The 19,814-nt window shown below is 32.2% G+C and overlaps 1 protein-coding gene across 3 annotated transcripts; it reads right to left on the bottom strand.

Moving 5' to 3' along the window:
- Nucleotides 1-6,374: 6,374 nt before the first annotated feature.
- On the bottom strand, nt 6,375-13,963 carry LOC145564113 (cyclin-D1-1-like). 3 transcript variants are annotated; one of them, XM_081624458.1, is made up of 7 exons: nt 13,564-13,963; nt 11,324-11,410; nt 9,008-9,106; nt 8,661-8,862; nt 8,399-8,532; nt 7,589-7,704; nt 6,375-6,924 (listed from the first exon to the last, which is right to left on the bottom strand). In XM_081624458.1, exons 1-7 carry the CDS (start codon nt 13,873-13,875, stop codon nt 6,915-6,917), a joined length of 960 nt encoding a protein of 319 aa, XP_081480584.1. In that variant the 5' UTR covers nt 13,876-13,963; the 3' UTR covers nt 6,375-6,914. The 3 variants fall into 3 exon arrangements, with proteins under 3 accessions (XP_081480584.1, XP_081480582.1, XP_081480583.1); XM_081624456.1 differs by lacking the exon at nt 6,375-6,924 and having other exon boundaries at nt 6,964-7,704; XM_081624457.1 differs by lacking the exon at nt 6,375-6,924 and having other exon boundaries at nt 6,964-7,704; nt 8,399-8,529.
- Nucleotides 13,964-19,814: the final 5,851 nt, after the last annotated feature.

Here is a 19,814-nt window from a genome sequence, read left to right as displayed (position 1 = left end):
GTGTCTTGTGCTATCTTAAGGGTAGTCCGGGATAAGGTATTTTGTTGCGACCTATGAAGGATTTACGCTTGACGGCATTTTATGACAGTGATTGGGCGGCGTGCCCGTTGACTCGGCGTTTCTTGACAGGTTTTTTTGTTTTCTTAGGTCGTTCTCCTGTTTCTTGGAAGACTAAGAAACAGCCTACCATATCCACATCATTGGCTGAAGCCGAATACCGGTCTATGGCATTCACTACTCGTGAGTTGAAATGGTTGAAGTAGTTGTTGTTTGTTCTCGGTGTTAATCATTCTTATGCAGTTGTTTTGTGATAGTCAGTCAGCCCTGTATATAGCTAAGAATCTGGTATTTCACAAGCGTACGAAGCATATTGAGGTAGATTGTCATTTTGTTTGTGATGAGTTGTTAAACGGTAATATTTCTACCTCATACTTTTCGACTGGTCATCAGTTGGCAGATATTCTCATCAAGGCTCTTGGACGTCAGCAGTTTGGTTTTCTCATACGCAAGTTGGGCATTCACGATTTGTATGCTCCAACTTGAGGGGGAGTATTAGAGTCGGTCAGTAAGAGTAAGATTGTTCACAATGCCGTCTTCAATTATGATTAATTAAAAGCTAAGACAAACATGCTTGATCGATTAACAGACTAATTTTAAATGTTTATTATTCTTTCATCCATACAGAGTTTGTGAGGGTCTTATAACATGTAATAATTGACAATTTCGAATCAAATAATCCCAAATAATTCACTCGATCATCCCAACTCCCAAGACCTTGCCTTTATGTATGTACATATGTTTAAATTTTTTAGAGCATAAATCAAAGTCATGAATCTCATGATCGAAAAGAAACTATAAATGGAGTACTCCCTCCGTCCCTTAATTAGATTCCTATTTCTCTTTATTATGTGAGGAATAAATACTAGTAGTAGCAATCTAATTAAAGGACGCAGGGAGTAATTTTTAATTAAAATTTATTAGACAACATGCAGTGAATTTATCAACTTAGGGAATTAAAGTATATCACAATTACAGTGATATGGTTGTTTCCCAAAAATTCTTTATGAAGAGAAAGCAAAAAAAAAAAAAAAAAAAAAAAAAAAAAAAAAAAAAAAAAAAAAAAAGGTGTGATCACAATAAAGAGAACGAAGCCTTTACAACGGCATGCAATTACTTTAATCCCTTAAGATTTATCTAATTAATAAAATATTCATTAAGTATCCAACCATTTTCATCATGAAAAAAAAAAACACTTTTGGTATTCTAGAACATGAAATTATTAGTACATATGATGAAATACTACTACGTTTAATGTAAAACATATACTACGTATATTATAATAACATTATGGTTTATGAAATGTGTAGTTGAATTCAATATGTACAATATAAAATAAAGAAATAATAATCTACTTTTAAATCTATATTTTATTGTGGGAACCACACTATAAAAAATTGATGTGAACAAAACTACTACGTATATATTACTGAAAGAGTTGCTACAAAGAAGTAATATTCCATTGCAGTATTGAGTCTGTGTCATCATAGATTACAATTTTGTCTCTGCAACACTTTTAATTCATTTTGCCAATTCAGTGGTCCTCGAATAGTCAAATAAATTTTGAACTAAAAATAAAAAAACTTAGAATTTGTGGAAATATATACTACTGGTAGTACAGACTACAGACTGCATAATACTAGTGTTTAAAGAACGAAAAAGACTAAAGAGTAGTGATAAATGCAACCTTCCTTCTTTCGAATAATGCTATAAGTTTCAATATTTATGACAAAAACATGCATCAATGAATGTATCATATATAATTGATGATTACTTATATTATTATTTTTTTTATATGTAGCTTAGAACTGCATTTGTTATTTCCAAAATTAAATTTCAAGCATTATTATTTCTTCGTCAACTAGCTCCTATGTGCCACAACAATTGCATCACTTTGATTAGACATACAACATACTGGTCATTGTAAAATTTAGACTATAAATATCTTACAAAATCAATTAATTAATTTGTACAAAAAAAAAAAAAAAAAATTTGAAAAAAAATGATTTTGGGTATACATGAATCTATCACCATCAAACTACAATAATATTTTATTTTATTTCTTTGTAGTATTAGCAAAATAAAACCTAGTAAAATAAGTGGTGTATAAATAGTGCAAAAAATTAAAACTAATACGAAGTACAAGTTATTATGAGGGAGTACTAGCTCGCTACTCGTATATATATATATAGCAATTAGTAAATCATACTTTTACTAATTACTATGTATCTTGTGACATAAAAATATTACACCAAAAAAAATCTTGTGACATAAAAAAGATGAATAATAGATGATGTCTTTGATTACTAAGGATGCGAGATACCAGATTGCAAGGAGGATATCATAAACAAAATGATTTTATTGTTTGAATAACTCGATATGTATGCAAATTATTGGATTTAATACGAGAATTTTAATTTGGAAATTAAAACACGCCTGTTTTTCGGAAAAGATTGTTAGTGGATCAAGTCAATTAAAACCTTAAGCTGATGGTTGAAGTTCAGGATCAGTTTATATACTTTATCACGCCCCCTTACATGAGAGTCCGTTAGACTTAATTGAAATGTGGATGTAGCATGGGCGCCACCATACCCAGTGTTTAATATTTCACTTTAAAATGGGGGGTGGACGAGATTCGAACTCGTAATCTTTGTGTCACATTGGCTCTGATACCATGTTAGTGGACCAATTCAGCCAAAAATTTAAGCTGATAGTTGAAGCGTAAGATCAGTTTATATACACTATCAAAAAATTTATTTAACGAACTTTTAACTTGATTCACTTACAAACCTGAAAAAGATTTTGTACTAACACCAAATGGTGATTGCAAAGTTATCTATTCTATAAAATGGTATTCACTTTCACTTTTTTCCAATGGGGAACAAGTCACATGTTAATCTTCAACATGCACCTATAAAGGAATTCTATATTCCTTAGATCCATACGTCCATACCCAAATTGCAGTCCGTAATTGAGGACTTATTTGGTTGGACTTTCAGAGTTAAGTTGGAATGGAGTTAGGGCTCATTCAATGTAGAGCTCTAATTCTACTCCATCCCCAACCCCTAAAATCTCACTCATCACCTCGTCCTCACCTACCTCCTAAAATTCACATTTCTTCCATAGTGAGATACTGAGATGTAATAAAAACCATTTCAACAATAAATCAAACAACCTTAGACTAATATGAAATTTAGAATACGTATCTCCCTAATATGACATTCCATACAAATCAATTTCAATTTATTAACAAACCAAACCACCCCGAACCTGTTTGTTCCTTTAGTTTGTCCCTATTTAGTTTTTATATATTGTCCGAACTAGTTGTTTTTTTTTTTTTTTTTTTTTTTTTGGGTGTTTAGAGAGCCGTAAGGACGGGGGTGAGAATCGATATCAGAATCTACTGAAATAGGAAGGGAAGCTCTAACCACTTGAGCTATCCCCCACTCTCAGTTAGGTTTATTTATGACTTGCACTTTTTCTAAGAAACTTGGGTCTTTGCTCTATTATGTTGTTATCTCAAATTTTATAGTTAAAAAAGAGATATATAAGGACCAATATAAGGGTTTGTTCACATTTACTGAATTGAGCTGAACTGAACTGAACTGAACTAATTGGAGCTGAATTGAACTGAGCTGAAATGAATATTTTATGAGAGAAGGAAATTAGGAGCTGAACTAAACTGAAGTGATTGTAGCTGAATTGAACTGGACTAAAATTAAGCTAAAGTGAACAGGCTCTAAGTGTTGCTATTAAATTGTTATAGAAAGATCTATATACACCTTAATTACTTTGAATCAAAATAATAATATCGACAATGAACAACTCAAAAGTGATGGTTCCATATAAACCATCTAATTCCCAAACAAAAATGATACTGCTAATTGATTAATAATGTAATTAAAATGAAGGGTAGGGCTGGCCAAATCTGATACTCTATCTAATCCAAATTTCGATACAAATTTGAATAAATAAAATCAGATATATCCAATCTAAACATCTGAATAAAGGTCTATTTATTTTAGCGTATATATATATTTCCTCAATTTTACAATGGTCTTTCCATTTGAAATCTTAGAATAAAGGTTTAGCATTTAATCATGAAATTCTTAAAGATGATCTTGATCTAATTTTAAAAATTCCAAAACATCCATCTAACATATCCTAATACAGAAAAATCGAATTTGATATTCGTTTTATTGAATCGAATCGACTGAATCACAGATCAATTAAGTTAACTAGATTATAAAGATGAAGTAGGACCCTTAATCATCCCTTGACTATCGTCAAATTTTGCATGCATTAATGCATTATTTGACGCTCCTTTTTTAAAAAAATATTAATTTTATTTGTCACTTAGCTTGGTATAATTATTGATGATAATATGAAATAGGAAGTTTCATGTAAAGTTGTAACACATTTATGTCTCTCAAACTATTCACAAGTTAAAAAGATATACCACTTGATCGTAAGATTACTAATAGATGGATGATATGATATTATATAACAAAATATATCTATAATTGTTCGTTGCATAGCTTGGACGTTAACGATGTACGGCATTATATTGGCTTGGTCTATTATATTGTTGCTGGCTGGTAGGTGTATTATCAATATGCTAGCTAAGCTAGCTTAGCTTCATGTTGCATTGGTTGCCTTGCTTCTTAGGGCATCTAAATTGTGGTTATTGGTTAATGTGGTACGTTGTTGTTCTGGCTTCGCCAAGTGAACATTTAACGCTCTTCTATCTTATAGCTCGAATTTACGCATACATTCATGTACTTTGTCATTGGTGATGTACCGGTATGGCGGTCCCTGATAGTCTAGTACATAGACTTAAAATAAAGGGATAAAAAATACTCCCTCCGTTTTATAATCTAATAAAATTGGAAAAAAATTATTATTTGGTATGACATATTTCCATAATTACCTTCGTGAATGATTTGAATCCTTAAAAATAAAGGGATAAAAAGGAAATTTTTTTTATTGAAATATAAAACGGATTACTGTTAAATTTTAATTTTTTTTTTTGAGAAGAAGGACCCTACTGAGCCGGCACCTCTCACATGTTTAGCCAGCCCAACTCCGCAGGTCATCGCTTGAGAGTAGAGGGGGAAGGTAAGGGAAACCCCCTACTCCCAAGCATTTTGTAGTTGGTGGGGCTCGAACTCGTGACCTCAAAGTCACAAAGTGAGTTCCCCACCAATTCGACCAAGCTTTGCTTGGTAATTTAATATTCTAGTTGAAACTCTCGAATATAACACTAGATAAAAGGTGTATGTATTATTGTCTTGTACTCTAAACTACGGAGTACTTTTTCAAAAGACATTTAATGATTTGAGAAGGGAGATGGAGGTCATGCACCAAAACCTAACTAACAATCCAAATTGGACTATGTTCAATCCGTTAGTCACCTCTGCAATAACCTCAAAACATTATAAGAATCACAACTTAATTAATTAAGATATGGACATTAATTAGCCCGTTAGGTAGAGTTCATAAGGATCAAATTAAAGTCATGAATTGAAGCTTACGATGACCATGTTATATCCTTAAATGATCAACTTTTAGACAGACGAGTTGTAAATCGATCACCATCATAAAAATATAAATCATCCAACCTATTCATGCCAACTACATACATTATTATTATTATGCATGTATATGGGGCAGTCCATAGTTGATGTTATGTAATTAACGTGGCCTACAAACTACAATGCATGTGCCATAACAAGTCATACTGATATTGTAACTTGTGTACGTGTTTGTTGATGGGTTATACATACTTGCAATTAGGGATTTAGTCGGCGTCAAGGAAACAAATTTAAAATATTACTCAGATTTAAGATATTATTCAAGGTCAATTTTGATAGGTTTTGATTTTTGAACACATGTTTTATAGTTAGATATCAGGTTACGTGATTTTTTTTTTTTTTTTAATATTATTGCCTTATCTGAAGACGATTTTGGTTGGAGGTCTGGAACACGAGTTTTATGCTTAATGATCGGAGGTAACACCAACCGAGTAGGCCTCGCTTGCAGGAGAGGAGACATGGTTACGTGAGTAGTCATTCGTCACGAGAAGGCATGTATTCTCTCAAGCAATGTTAAAATTCTATTTCATCCTTTATTGTATGAGGGACCAAAATATGAAGTACTTCCTAGTTCCTACCAAAGAATTTACTGTAGAAGAAGCCGTTAGGTCACAAAATCAATAGCAAACAATTGACAAAGCTACAAAAATTGCCATTGGAAGTTCACATGCATTGCAGGCTAAACGCAGAAAAGATGGTAAAAATCTAAAGAGATAATTGAAATTATAGAAAGATGATGAACCAAAAACAAATATATACGTCATATTGATGATTCCAAATACAAACATATTAGTAGTACATTAAAGGTCCCCTCCCTCTAGGACCTTTACATGCATTATGGTTTGTTGGCCACATTTATTTGGGGGCCATATTACATAAGGAGTACATAACAAATTGTTTCTTCCTTAACCAAAAACAAAGGAGTTAATATTTTTATAAAAAGAAAAAAATTTAAGTCGAATGTACACGTGTGACCGTCACACGCTTCACAAATTACATCTCTAAAGAAAAAAGGAAAAAAAATCAAAATTTATAATTGCTTTACGCATTTTTTCCCGCCAAAAAAACACAACATACACACGCGTCACACTGCTCCCATCCATAGATATGTGTAACACATCACTCTAACGAAGTTTTAGGTGATTTTTTTTCCTAATGTAACAATTCTGAAATAATAATTGACGACCCATCTTATTCATTCTTTGCATATCTCCTTTCTCTTCAACTTTTCCCTCTTCTCTTTCTTGATTGGATTATAGGCATTTATTGCAACCTAGGTAGAGATTGAAATTGAGATTGAGAAAGACTCGGCTTATTTCTCCCAAAATAAAATAAAAATATATCTTTAAAAAATCAACCATTTTGAAATTTATGAAATTTGCCCCTCATAAACCTCATTTTTCATCACCTATACAAAGTAAGGACCCCACTTTCTTCTCCCAAAAGAAAAATCTTCATCTCAACAATCAATGCAACCTTTGAATTTGCAATATCAACACCCCCACTTCCATGACTTCCACTATCAAAACTCCTCCACCTCTTTTTTTTAATTTTTATTGTTATTTTTCTCTCCTAACCTCATCCACCACTATATTGTTTATTTGTTTTGTCACACAAAATCATGTACACATATACATTGTACTAGACAATCTCCCAACACCCTTGGGAGTGTGCAAAAGCCATTTTTTCTTGATTAAATAAATGGCAATGCAAAAAAAAAAAAAAAAAAAAAAAGGCTAATTGAAAATTTAACTAAAAACCCATCCAAGGGAAAAATAAAAAATAAAAATAAAATAAAAAAACGCTTTTTTGAGGATTTTTAGAGATCAGGATCATCATCCATCCATGGATGATTATTGTTTAATCTTCTCCTTTTAATAGAGAAAGGTGATGGTGATGAGGTGGAAGATGAAGATGGAGATGAGTCGTTAAATGACCTGATTTTTGTAATTTTTGCTGTAACTCTGAGTTGTGGTATCACTTTGATGGATTTCCTTCTCCTATGATCAATCACAAACTGTTGCATTAATTTGTAGCAATCCCTTATCATTTCCTGCAACAATATTGAAAAATTAATCAAATTTATTGTCAAGTTTTTCATCATGTTTTGCTACCGTCTCAATTTAATACTTCCTCCGTTTTTTTTTATAATTGCAACACTTCCCTAAAATAAAAATATCATAATAGTTGCAACACACTATAAAAAGGAAGGTGAATATTATACTATATCTTATTTAAAGAACATGGCCCACTTGATTATCCTCCTACCAACTTTTTAACTCCATTTTAAGTGTATTATATCATATAAGGTCTATTTTTTTTAAATACCGTAATAAAATACGTGTTGCAACTAAAAAGAAAAAAAAAACCAGAGAAAGTATACAACGCATAGTACTTTTTTTGTCCCAATTTAAGCTATCTTATCACGAAGAAAAATACAGCCTTTTAAAAATATAAACTTTTTATATTGTTACAATATTACAATTACGTAAGCAATGGTACTGATACCGTGGAGAATCATAAAAGACACATAGATTGGGACACAATCAGTACAAAATTTAGAGGAGTATTATGTATTTTTGAATAGAGAGCTAATGAGGAATAGAATGTGTGGGACATAAGAGGGAGAATTAGGGATACTTATGCATAGTATCATGTAAGCAAAAATTATTTATTTTGAAAAGATGTAAGCAAAAATTATTAATATTGAGAAAAATTTTAAAATAAAAACATGTGAATATGCTTACTTTACAAAGCCCATCACACCATGACTCAGCATGCTCAGGTGTGACAAAGGACAAACTTGGTATTTCACTTGCTGCACAAAGTATGGCAGCTGCTGCTATGCTTGATGGCCAGTATTCCACTAAGCTGCCCTCTGCTACACCCATAAGCCAAAAAAAAAAAAAAAAAAAAAAATGTTTAGCTAATTAAATTCATAATCGCTTCTTAAGCTTCATATAAATAAATTGTGACATTGTAACATAAAGTATGTAATTACGTACGTACCGCTTATATTAGAGAGTATAAGATCGGTTGATTGTGAAATTAAAAGGCCAATGTAAGATCCTGTTACATCAACCTTGTACGCGAAAAAACTGATAAAGGTAAAGGGTGTAACAAGTCGTAATCTCCAATTCAAAACCGTAAGCACAAGGAGTTCCATACGTTGGATCGTCTTGGGCTCGAAAACGAATTTCTTACTTTCAACCTAATTAAAATAATCCAATCATGATTAATTAGTTAATTAATTAGCTAGGTTGTTAATAATAGAGATTCTTGAAAAGGATTGTTTTGAGGTAACAGAATTCGCTGGAGAAAAATGGAAATATATGCTTGAAAAAATTGATAGTGACCTGAATATCCAATAAGGAAGGAACAAGAGGTTCCTCCATCTTGGCAGCTAGTGACAAGCATGCAACTGATAAAAGTTGTAATGGCCACCCACCTGTTTGCTGCATTTCAAAAAAGCTTCGATCATCTCAATAATTCAACTTAATTTTAAGATTATGTACATATAGATAAATTATTAGGTGCATCCATGGAAGATACCGATCTTAAATAATGCTAATCAATAATTAATCTTTACGACAACTAATAAGGAAAATTGGAAAATCAGGTAAATTATTCCTTTCGTGAGTTCACATGCAAATTATTAGATACACTTGAGAATATGATGCTTCAATAGCGTTTAGGGCGGGGATGAGCCCCCGGCATACGACAAACACACGCATGCATATACGCGTATGTATTGAAATGCATATTAAACTACTCCGTAGTAACTAAGGGTAGACATACAATTTAGTTTTAAAGGTAAGATAAAAGACCCTACTGAACCAACATCTCTCACAGGTTTAGTCGGCTTAATTTGCAGATCAACGTTTAAAAGTATAGGGGAGAGGTAAGGAAATCCCACTACTCCCAAATATTTTTGTAAATAGTGGGGCTTGAATTTGTGATTTTGGTCACAAGATAAGTTTTCCACCAACTTTCCCAAATTTGCTTGAGGGAGAGATACAAATTAGTTAAGGAGTATATACTATTACAGTAGTAATTGTACACTTGTACTAAAGGAATTGAACGTACGACTACATTCTTTAAAAAGTTGCTTTATTGGTTAATTTGCATCAAATAAAATGCCACGTTTCGCTCTAAAATTCTAAATTAGAAGTGCATGGCTTTTTTTATTTATTATTTTTTTTATGCAATTGAGAAGTCCATTTTTTAGTCAATAGTTATCAACTCATCACCCGCCAAAAGTCCTAAAAAAATACCTACCATTAGTTCTTACGCAAATTATTTTCTACGACTACAATTTTAGCAATGATTACCTTCATCAATTATTTATTAAATAATTAAATAAATTGCTACTTTAAGAAAAAAGAAAATCAAGTTTGAAGAACATTTTATCATATCCCTTGTTTGATGTCCACTTAAGATCATATGAAACGTTATAAGAATCCATGTGAAGTCAAAAGTTCATCACTTCTTCAACCTTCAAAAGTCTTAAAGTTTATGTACATTAGCAAAGGTTGGGTATATATACTTCATATATAAAAACTAATCTAGATCGTAAACTTTAGGAAGGCGATGATTATCAGGCCAACACTCTTTTGATCAGATGTTGTGAACTCAATCATTGAACTCTCACTTGATTCAAGAGCGCGTCTGATGTGTGACCACTTAAGCATGTATGGATTTGATTTTTTTTTTTTTTTTTTAAGTAAGGTACACAGGATGCCCCTCCTATCGCAGGAGGAGGAGATGAGATTCGAACCCCCGAGGAGAGATGGAGGGATTAACTATCCCTCCATCTCCTAGATCCTCGTTTGGATCTCATAATAGTCAAGTAATGTCATTTTACATTTTTTTTTTATGAATCACTATACTGTATACTAGTTGTAGTCCCCTAATGTAATAATGGAAATTGACATGTAGGGCAAAAAGACCAGAAATATTTAAAAAGGGTCGGTGAGTAGCTAGCTCTTTTTCCATGAATACTTTGGTCATCCACTTAAATTCATTGCAGAGATTGGCATAATTGAGACAGATAATATTGGAGCGGGGGGGATTTAATTCAGGAGGAAGAAATGAAAGGGAAGTACTTCAATTATGACCTAGGTCCCATTTTTCGATAACAAATACAAACTTACTACGTCTAAAAATAGTATCACGATATTACTAATATGTGATACTCAATCTATATACACCCCCGTTTCAATATATTTCGTGATTTCTAATGCATGTAATACTTTGACCATTATTATACCACTGTCGCTAATTATGAATTGATGACAATTTAGAAACAACCCATTGAATTGAATCTTAGTAAATCCTAAAATTTTTGTACTAGTATTACTTTTCTTATACGTTGTGTATAAATGTGAATAAATCAATGGTCAAAGTTAATAAAATTTGATCAAGAGATAAATCATATAGGATGTCATATTGGTTTTGGAACCAGAGAGGTACTTGCTTTAACTAGTTCCGTAACAAGTGACAATTAAAATAGGACGAAATGAATATATATAGTGACAATAAATAAGAGTGAGGTTTAACTCAAATGATTAGAGCTTTCCTTCCAATTTCAGAAGGTCATCCGATCGATTTTCATCATCACCATATTGTGACAATAATATACGTTTGAAAATTTCAATGACACAATAACTTACCGGTATATGATGGCAACTTAGAAAGCGATCTAAGTAGTTGACAGCGAGGTATGCTGTCTCTGCCTGAAATCCATAGAACGATCTCACCTATTTATATTATCAATAAAGAATAAAAACAAAATCAAACCAAAGTCAATTTAATTTTTAATTATATTAATAACTTCCTTAAAAACAGAATTGAATTGAAATTTTATTATTCAAAGAGAAAAAAGATTGGCTTTATATTTGGTCATTTACGTAACTTTATCATTATTATTATTAATTTTTTTTTTTTGACAACGACTTAATATTTACAATATTCTAATAAACTCTCTTTAAAAAAAATATACTCCGTAATAAATAAACTAGCTATTTCTATTTTCGCATTTGTTCAATATTACTTTACGAACAAATAAATATACCTCTAATAAGTCATAAGTAAAACATTATCAAAAAGTTTAATTGGTTACTTTACCATCATAATTAAAAAAAGGAAAAATATATATGCAGTCCTTAAGAAGTTAAAAGTGAAAAGAATAGATAATAAATAAACATTTATTACACCGATTTATTCATAAATTGCCGATAAATTCCCAACTTAATACTAAAAAAGGAATTATATTAAATGCTTATTAGCAGCCTTTAGCGCGACATAAACATTATCCTAAAAAAAATATAATAAAAAAGATTTAAAGTATTAAAATAATAGATTTTAAATTAAAATACTCGCATATTCAAAGTATACTCCATGAATCCATGATTAGTTAAATATACTCCATAATACGGAGTATCCACTTATCTAGCTTTGTTTTATAAGTGCCACATAATTAGTACTGTAATTAACTCTCTAGTGTAAGCATTTTAGTCTATCCTTTTCATTTCTAGTCAACCTTTTCAATTAAAAAAGAAAGTGTTTTGGTTCATATTCATCCAAATTTATTACGGAGTACCTTTTAATGTACGTAGTAGTGTAGTACAAAAAATACGAATACGGAGTATAATTATAGCTATAACTAAGAAAAACTTTTTCAAACTTTGACTATAAAACTCCGTGTTGTTTTAAAGCTACATGATAAAATATACTTACAGCTACTCCGCAGTATTAAGACATATGAAGAATTAATAACGACAATTTTCAACATGATAATTATTCCGTACAACCATTAGTTTAATAGACATTAGAAAATAAATCATGTGAAATTAATTTTAACGTAAATATGAAAATCTAACTTTTATTCTGGAATATCGAAGATATTAGAGATAATACATTATATTGTAGACCTTACAATGAAAACATAAAGTAGCGAAAGTGTATTATTAATAGTAAATATTTTATAATAAAACATTTTTTTACAAGTATTGCTATTTATAAAAGTCATAAACAACAAGAATAACTGTGTCAAAAAAAATAAATAAAAAAAAAAAGAATAATAATATCCCATAAAGTATAATTTAACAATAAGTTTAACACTTCTAAAAAAATATATATATATATTAAAAAAAAAACAATAAGTTTTACATCATGGATAAACATAAATCTAATACCCATTAATCCATTATTATAACTAAAAATTTGTCGTTTATTAATGTAGATAAATACTTTGAACGAATATAAATATCTTAGGAAAGCTTAAAAAGTACATAAATGACAAATTCTACGTATCAAACACTTAAATTAAACAAATGAAGATATAGCAAAAAAGAATAGTATACTTAAGGATATTTAAATAAGAAAATAAAAGTGGATCCCTTCACTTTAAGTAAATGTTAAATAAGTTGAGATCCATATAAATTTTACGATTTTAAAAGGTTATTGTGTAAAAAGTTTAGTTAGAAATCATGGTTTGACACGAATTAAAAGGTTACTTAGTAAAAAGTTTAGTTTGATTTACTCGTTGAAAAATTCATGGATTAACACGGAAAATAAAATTAAAAAATAAAATTAATCCATCTTTTAGGAAAAAATTATGCATAAGTAATTATCATTAAATAAAAACAAAATATAAAAGCGAAAGTGTACTAAGGCGCGCCGCCACTTTCTCCGTAATCATTTTTTATACGCACGGCTCAACATAACAGATCCACCTTTTTCCCACCTATATTAACTTTTTTTTTAAACAAAATAAATTACGGTGCAATACCATTAATATGACGTGGCCATTACAACAGTAATCTGCCACAGCCGCCACCAATTCACTAGCGCATGCGTTAATACACGTCGATTTAACACGATCAAAGGCGATTATATATTGTTATCGTACCTTGAAAATCCATGCAACTGATCGAGAGCGAGCGGAAGAATCCAAGAGGGATGAGGAGTTAGACGCGGCGTTGGTGGTGGTGGTGGTGGTGGTGGTGGTGGAGGGAGAAAGAGAGCCAGGATCGGCGATAAAACTAGTGAATGAGTTCCGTTCTTCTTCGATGAACCCGGCGATTATCGATTCGTCGTCATCGATGATCACCGGAGATTCGCATTCCGATGAGATCTCCGGGGAATCTCCGGCGGAGATAACTTCGCCGGATTCCTCGGAACAAAGTAAGTCGGATAAACAATCAGCATATGATATTGACATGGCGGCGGAAAATCTATTTAACAGTGGTTTTTCATGGCGGAGAGGAGAGGAGAGGTGGTGGTTTTGGGTGGTTGGGGAGAAATGAGAGTGGGAGAGTGAGGGTGAAGTTTGTAAGTGAATCTGATTGTCTATATATATGGAGAATATTGGTCTCTTTTTACCTTGAAATTTTAAAATTAAATAATAAAAAATTAAATTAAATTAAAAATTAGGTATGTATTTCCCGTAATATTGTTGGACATTGGTCCCCTTCTAATAGTTTTTTGTTGGTGAATATAGTACTCAATTTCTAATTCCTATTGTGAATTAAAAATGAATGAATAATAAACCTCAAATGTCGTGTCTGTATGGAATGATATTGATACCGATTTAATATAAAAAGCAACGGACCGGGGCAAATCTTTAAATCATGTTCTATATTAGTATGAATACCATATCGGCATACTCTGATCAGCCACGTGGAGAGTTGCTTGTGACCACATGGATATTCACCGCCCACTTGTCATGTCAGCTATGTGGATCGACACATGGCACTAGCATGGTTATCTTCCTATAAATTTCTAAACATAATTTACTTTTAAGGTACAATTTTTATATATCTAAATCTCTCTCTCTCTCTCTCTCTAAAAACTCTCTCTCACCTCCTTTCTTACTCATATTAATCTGTCGCATTCTAACTTTAGCATCAGAACGGTTATCCCCGGATAAAACCCAGGTTGGATAATCCATGTAAACTGTGCAGTTATTCAATTGGACGATAAACCTTTACCGAACCCAGGTAACAGTTACTGTAGCTCACCCGAAACAGTGTCAAACCAAGCTTAGTCCAATAATTCCTACCCAAAATTCGCTATATTGTGTTGAGTCATATCATTCCGAGGCTCTAAGCGACTGAGCCTAAGAGTGCTTGTGAGATGTTCAAGGTTTAAAAACATATTTTAGACTGTCTAAATTAAACTTACACTATTTTAATTAGAGCCATTGATGACTCATTGCAACTAAGCCCTCCCATTCTGTTGAATGCCCTCAATACAGAGTATTAACTAACTAATCTAAGTAACCCAATTACAATAGTTGGGTAGCCATTATAAATCTTGAATCATGATTAAAAAACTAACTAATCTAAGTACATATATATATATATATATATATATATATATATATATATATATATATATATATAAGCTATGGTTTCAAAGACAGACGACAGTGGTTAGAAATTTTGACAAACATATACGTACTCCTTATATATATATGAGGCTTTCGACCATTATGAGACTAATTAAAATACACCATAAATCAATTTAATGTGATTTATGTTTCAAATTGTAAATCATATTAATATATTAGACCATAATTATTTTTAACATTATGTTTTATTTAATAAGATTTAAAAGGTCAAAAGATAACTTTAAAGTTAATTACTAGCTATTTTATGCATTGGTTTGGTCCATGCCACCATGAGTCCATGACCATTTAGACAACCTTACAACACGATTTGTTAATGAGAAGCATTAAGTTCCTTTATTAGTTTAGATCATCGGACAACTAAATTTAAGCATTATAGAGAAAAGAATGTATTAGTTTAACAAGTCTTCTTGTTTCTTATAGGTCTTCACAAATTAATTGTTGTTTTTCTTCCCTAAATAATTTGGATGTCTCGTTAAATTGGGAAGAAAAGTAGGTGATTTTCGTAGTGGTAGGGTCTTCACCTTTACAAGTCTAATAATATATCACGACTAATTTGCGCAAACTCTCATGCCATTTTGTCTTTTGGATCAAACCAAACAAAAATGATTATAAACTCCATAAAATTTGAGTGATTGATATTTTAACTAATCACTTCATATAAGGGATTGAGGTTGAGGGAGAAGAAATATGGGAGACGAGAGGACGTATGAAAGTATATGAAATATGATCATTCATTTCAAAAAATTTCTACGCCGTGAATGATTTCATATTGATGCCTTTCAGTATTTGGAATATATGATTTGTTTCTTGTACGAAACATAACTTAGAGTTAACCGATTACTTCACAGTTATCAATTAGAAGTTTTTTTTTGGAGGGAACGAAATTGCAAAAGGCAATGTGACTATTATTGATTGTTTGGAAAACGATGATGAATGTCAAGCATTTATGTGTGTATAAAACTTTGGCTCATGTAACTTTTGGTTTGTATAGCCGACTTTACTTATGGGATTAACACTTTAATTGATTTATTGATTGATTGTGTATAAACCTTCATTTCATGAGTTGGCTGTAGGAGTTTATAGGTACTATAAAGCGAAAAATATGAATCATATTCATAAAGCACCTAATCCCAAGATCGCATGCATAACACACGTAGCTATTCGACAGGCAAATCAGGGAGAGAATAGAGCCCCAAGTGTTGCTCCTCTACTTAGTCCACGAGCTTCGAGCGAGCCGTCCACCAATACTAGATTGGTCGAGTACGTGAAAGAGGAAAACCGCGATCACCACCTTTAATGGACTAATCGACCATCACGAACCACCACAACCGGCGCTGAGGGAGGAGGAGAGAGCCGTGAGAGAGAGAGAGAGTTTGAGAGGGGTTTGGTCTCGTGTTTGCTAATTAGAATTTGATCAAACTGATCACTGAATTGTGTTGTTGAAAACCCTAGGCACTTAGTCTATTTATAATCCTATTATAATTAGACTAAGTTAAGCCCAAAACCCTCCATATCACTCCATATGGCCGGCCATACTAGGGGATAAGGTCCATCATGGGCCTCGTCCTCTCGTGCTCGATTTAGGCCCTTTGTATGACCTTATAGGATCCGTCCAAGTGGGCTTTAGCCTATTTTACTAGCCCAAAGATCGTTAGTACTTCTAGCTATGATATAACGATGACCCAAATGTACGAACTTAATTATCTCCATAATTTGATCCATTTATATATCTAGTCATCGCAGATGACGAAGACATAAATCCTTCAATCTCCCACTTGTCTGAGACAAGTGTGCAATATTCAAATTCCTTAAGTCAATGTGTGTCGATTTGATAATATGATTGCATCACATGTTGAGATCATATTAATCTACAAATCATTTCTTGAAATCTGAGTTTGAATTACAAAACCAAATGATTACTGAGTAATGCATTTGAATGCGGCCACGTATTTTCTGAATTCTCCCTCTTCAAGCGGCCATGACACATTCCCTAATTTAATAGGTAGACTCAATCCAATCTTGTAGCAATAAGGCTCCCACTCAACTTTTGAAGTAACCAGAAAACATCCTTTATAATCTCCAGTTACGGGTAGATGTTTGAATGTACTACAGTTAAATCAATCACTGAATAGAATCAATGTTCCACTCATGTCAAAGGAATCCACTAATATATTCGGAAGCTCTATACTTGAATTTCAAAGTAGGTCAATAGTTCGATCACGCATCATTCATGTAATACCCCGAATGATTGCTTTAAAAGGATTTGATATACTACTCATATCAACAAGATGCATCTTCATGCATATCCAAGTGATTGACCGAGCATCACTATGCCCCTATAGCCCATGAAACTACGCTATCCAATCAATCTTATATGCTAGTTCGTTCATTGCAATCATTTATGTCCACTTTAATGATTTCGAACTAGGAACTCAAATAATATATGAATTTTGTTCACCTGTGGGGTTTCATTCACTAGGTCATCAACCTGATGAGCCCATCAATTCATAATTATTTTGGACATTTTATTTAATTTCCAAAACCATAATTAAATAAGAGAAATAATATTTTTTGTTTTAAACATAATTCTGCAAATATATGCATTCCTTATGTAATATGTTTTCTCAAAACATATACAACTTGAATTAATGTAATTTGCTACAATCCAAGACTTTAATATGACTCTCATACTATAGTCTGTAGAAGGGGTTTAATAAATGATATTCTCATTCAAAATAAAACTCTGCAGATCACGACTTCCCGCTTGTCATTGATCTCATAAATGAGGTGATATCTCATATCTATTTGTTTGGATTTGTGATGTAACCCTGACTCCTTTGTTTTGGCAAAGGTATCCTTTTAGTCACAAGACAATTTGATCCAAACTTCCTCCTTAACTACTCTTACTATAGCTAAAACACATATTTTGACATTGAGTATGCGACAGCATTCTGCTTTGAACTCTTCAAGCTTACTGTCCTTTCTCCATACAGACACAAAATGCATCTAGATCAACATCTAAAGTTATCTTTCCTGTTTGAAAAACTTGCATCCGTATAACCTTTTTACAACTTGTTTACTTTTACCATCATAAACTAGAAACATTCGTTTAGTCCTTCTCAAGTACTCAAGGATTTGCTCTTGGTAACTTTCAGTATGGTTATCCTGAATTTTCTTGAAACCTGCTACACATGCACAAGTCATATGTAACATCTTGCTTTGTACATATCATGGCACATATAATAGACCCTTCTACAAAAGCATGAGGCACACTATCCATACAACTCAACTCCATTAGCTTTTAAAGGCACTAAGTTTTTCTGAGCGTAATACCATGAAACATGGGAAGATATCCTCTCTTATAGAGTCTTGCTTCATGAACTTGTCAAGAACCTTATCAACATAAGTCTCCCGATGTTGTCCCATCATTCTTCAAGATTCATTTCGTGGATCTTGATTCCCAATACGTACTCAACATCTCCTAAGTCTTTCATATAGAAACAACTCTTTAACCACTGCTTGACTTATTCAAGCATTGATATGTCATTTCATATGAAATGTATGTCATCTACATACAAGACTAAGAAGACCAATTGCTCCCACTAAACTTCTTGTCTCTACAAGATTTCCTTTTCGTTGTTTGAGGAAATCAAACTGTTTGATTGCCTAATCGAAACGAATGTTCCAACTCCCTGATGCTCACTTCAATCCATAAATGAATTTCTGAAGTTTGCAAAACTTTCTAGGATTTATGGATTTCAAAACCCTTAGGTTGTATCATATACATATCCTCCATCAATAACATTTCAAGAAGGTGATTTTGATATCCAATGCTAAACTTCGTAATCAAAATTCAGCAATCACTAGAAGAATCCGAATAGGCTTACGCATCTAATAGGTTTGACCCCATTTGTAAGGCTATCATGGACTAACACATCTTTACAGACATGGAGTCCATTCTGGATTTCATGGCTTTAAGCCACTTCTTAAGTTGGCACTTTTCCAAAGCTTGCTTGTAGGGTATGGGTTCTAACCATTCCAATAGGAAAATTTTAGAATCCACCTTTTCTCAGAATTTCAACAAACTGTTTGTTTTGATCCTAAGTAACCTACGACAGGTATAAGAAACAATAGAATTATTCTCTTCAACTCTTTGAAGCCTTTCATTCAAGTGGGACGATAGAAGCCTCGCTAGTTGAATTAGCTTGCTTCGACATATGATTTATCAAATTAGCTGATTTCATACGCCCTCCTCTTTGATGTAGTGTTATCCACATCCATTTGTTGCTCGTCTCGAATCTCATAGAGATCTAACTTTACTCCCACTTGGCTTTGTAGGAAGATATTTCTTTCTATAAAGACACTATCGCGAGCAACAAACAATTTGTTATCTACGTGATTGTAGGAATAATACCTTTTAGTTTCCATGGAAAAATCCACGAAGAACTATTTACTTAATTTAGGGTGCATTATGTCGTCTTTGTTAACATTTTACATCGATTCCATAACCCTTAATTTTGTTTTGAAAAGAAAGCTTTTTAGAACATTTCCAATTCATAACTCTTATGACATCTTTTCTACTGCTTTGGTTGAGTTTCTGTTTAGTTTATTTGCAATTGTTGTTCTAATATATATCCTCAAAACGATATTTGTAAATCATTAAAGTCAATCTAGGATCGAACCATGGCAAGCAAAGTTTGATTCCTGCTTTAAACACACATTTTAATTGTAGTGATTCTAGATTGTGA

This window comes from Chenopodium album, chromosome 10, assembly GCF_948465745.1.
Source record: "Chenopodium album chromosome 10, dcCheAlbu1.1, whole genome shotgun sequence".
Lineage (NCBI taxonomy): Eukaryota > Viridiplantae > Streptophyta > Magnoliopsida > Caryophyllales > Amaranthaceae > Chenopodium > Chenopodium album.
Note: the sequence above shows the minus strand (reverse complement) of the source record. Positions and strands in the feature narration are given on the sequence as shown.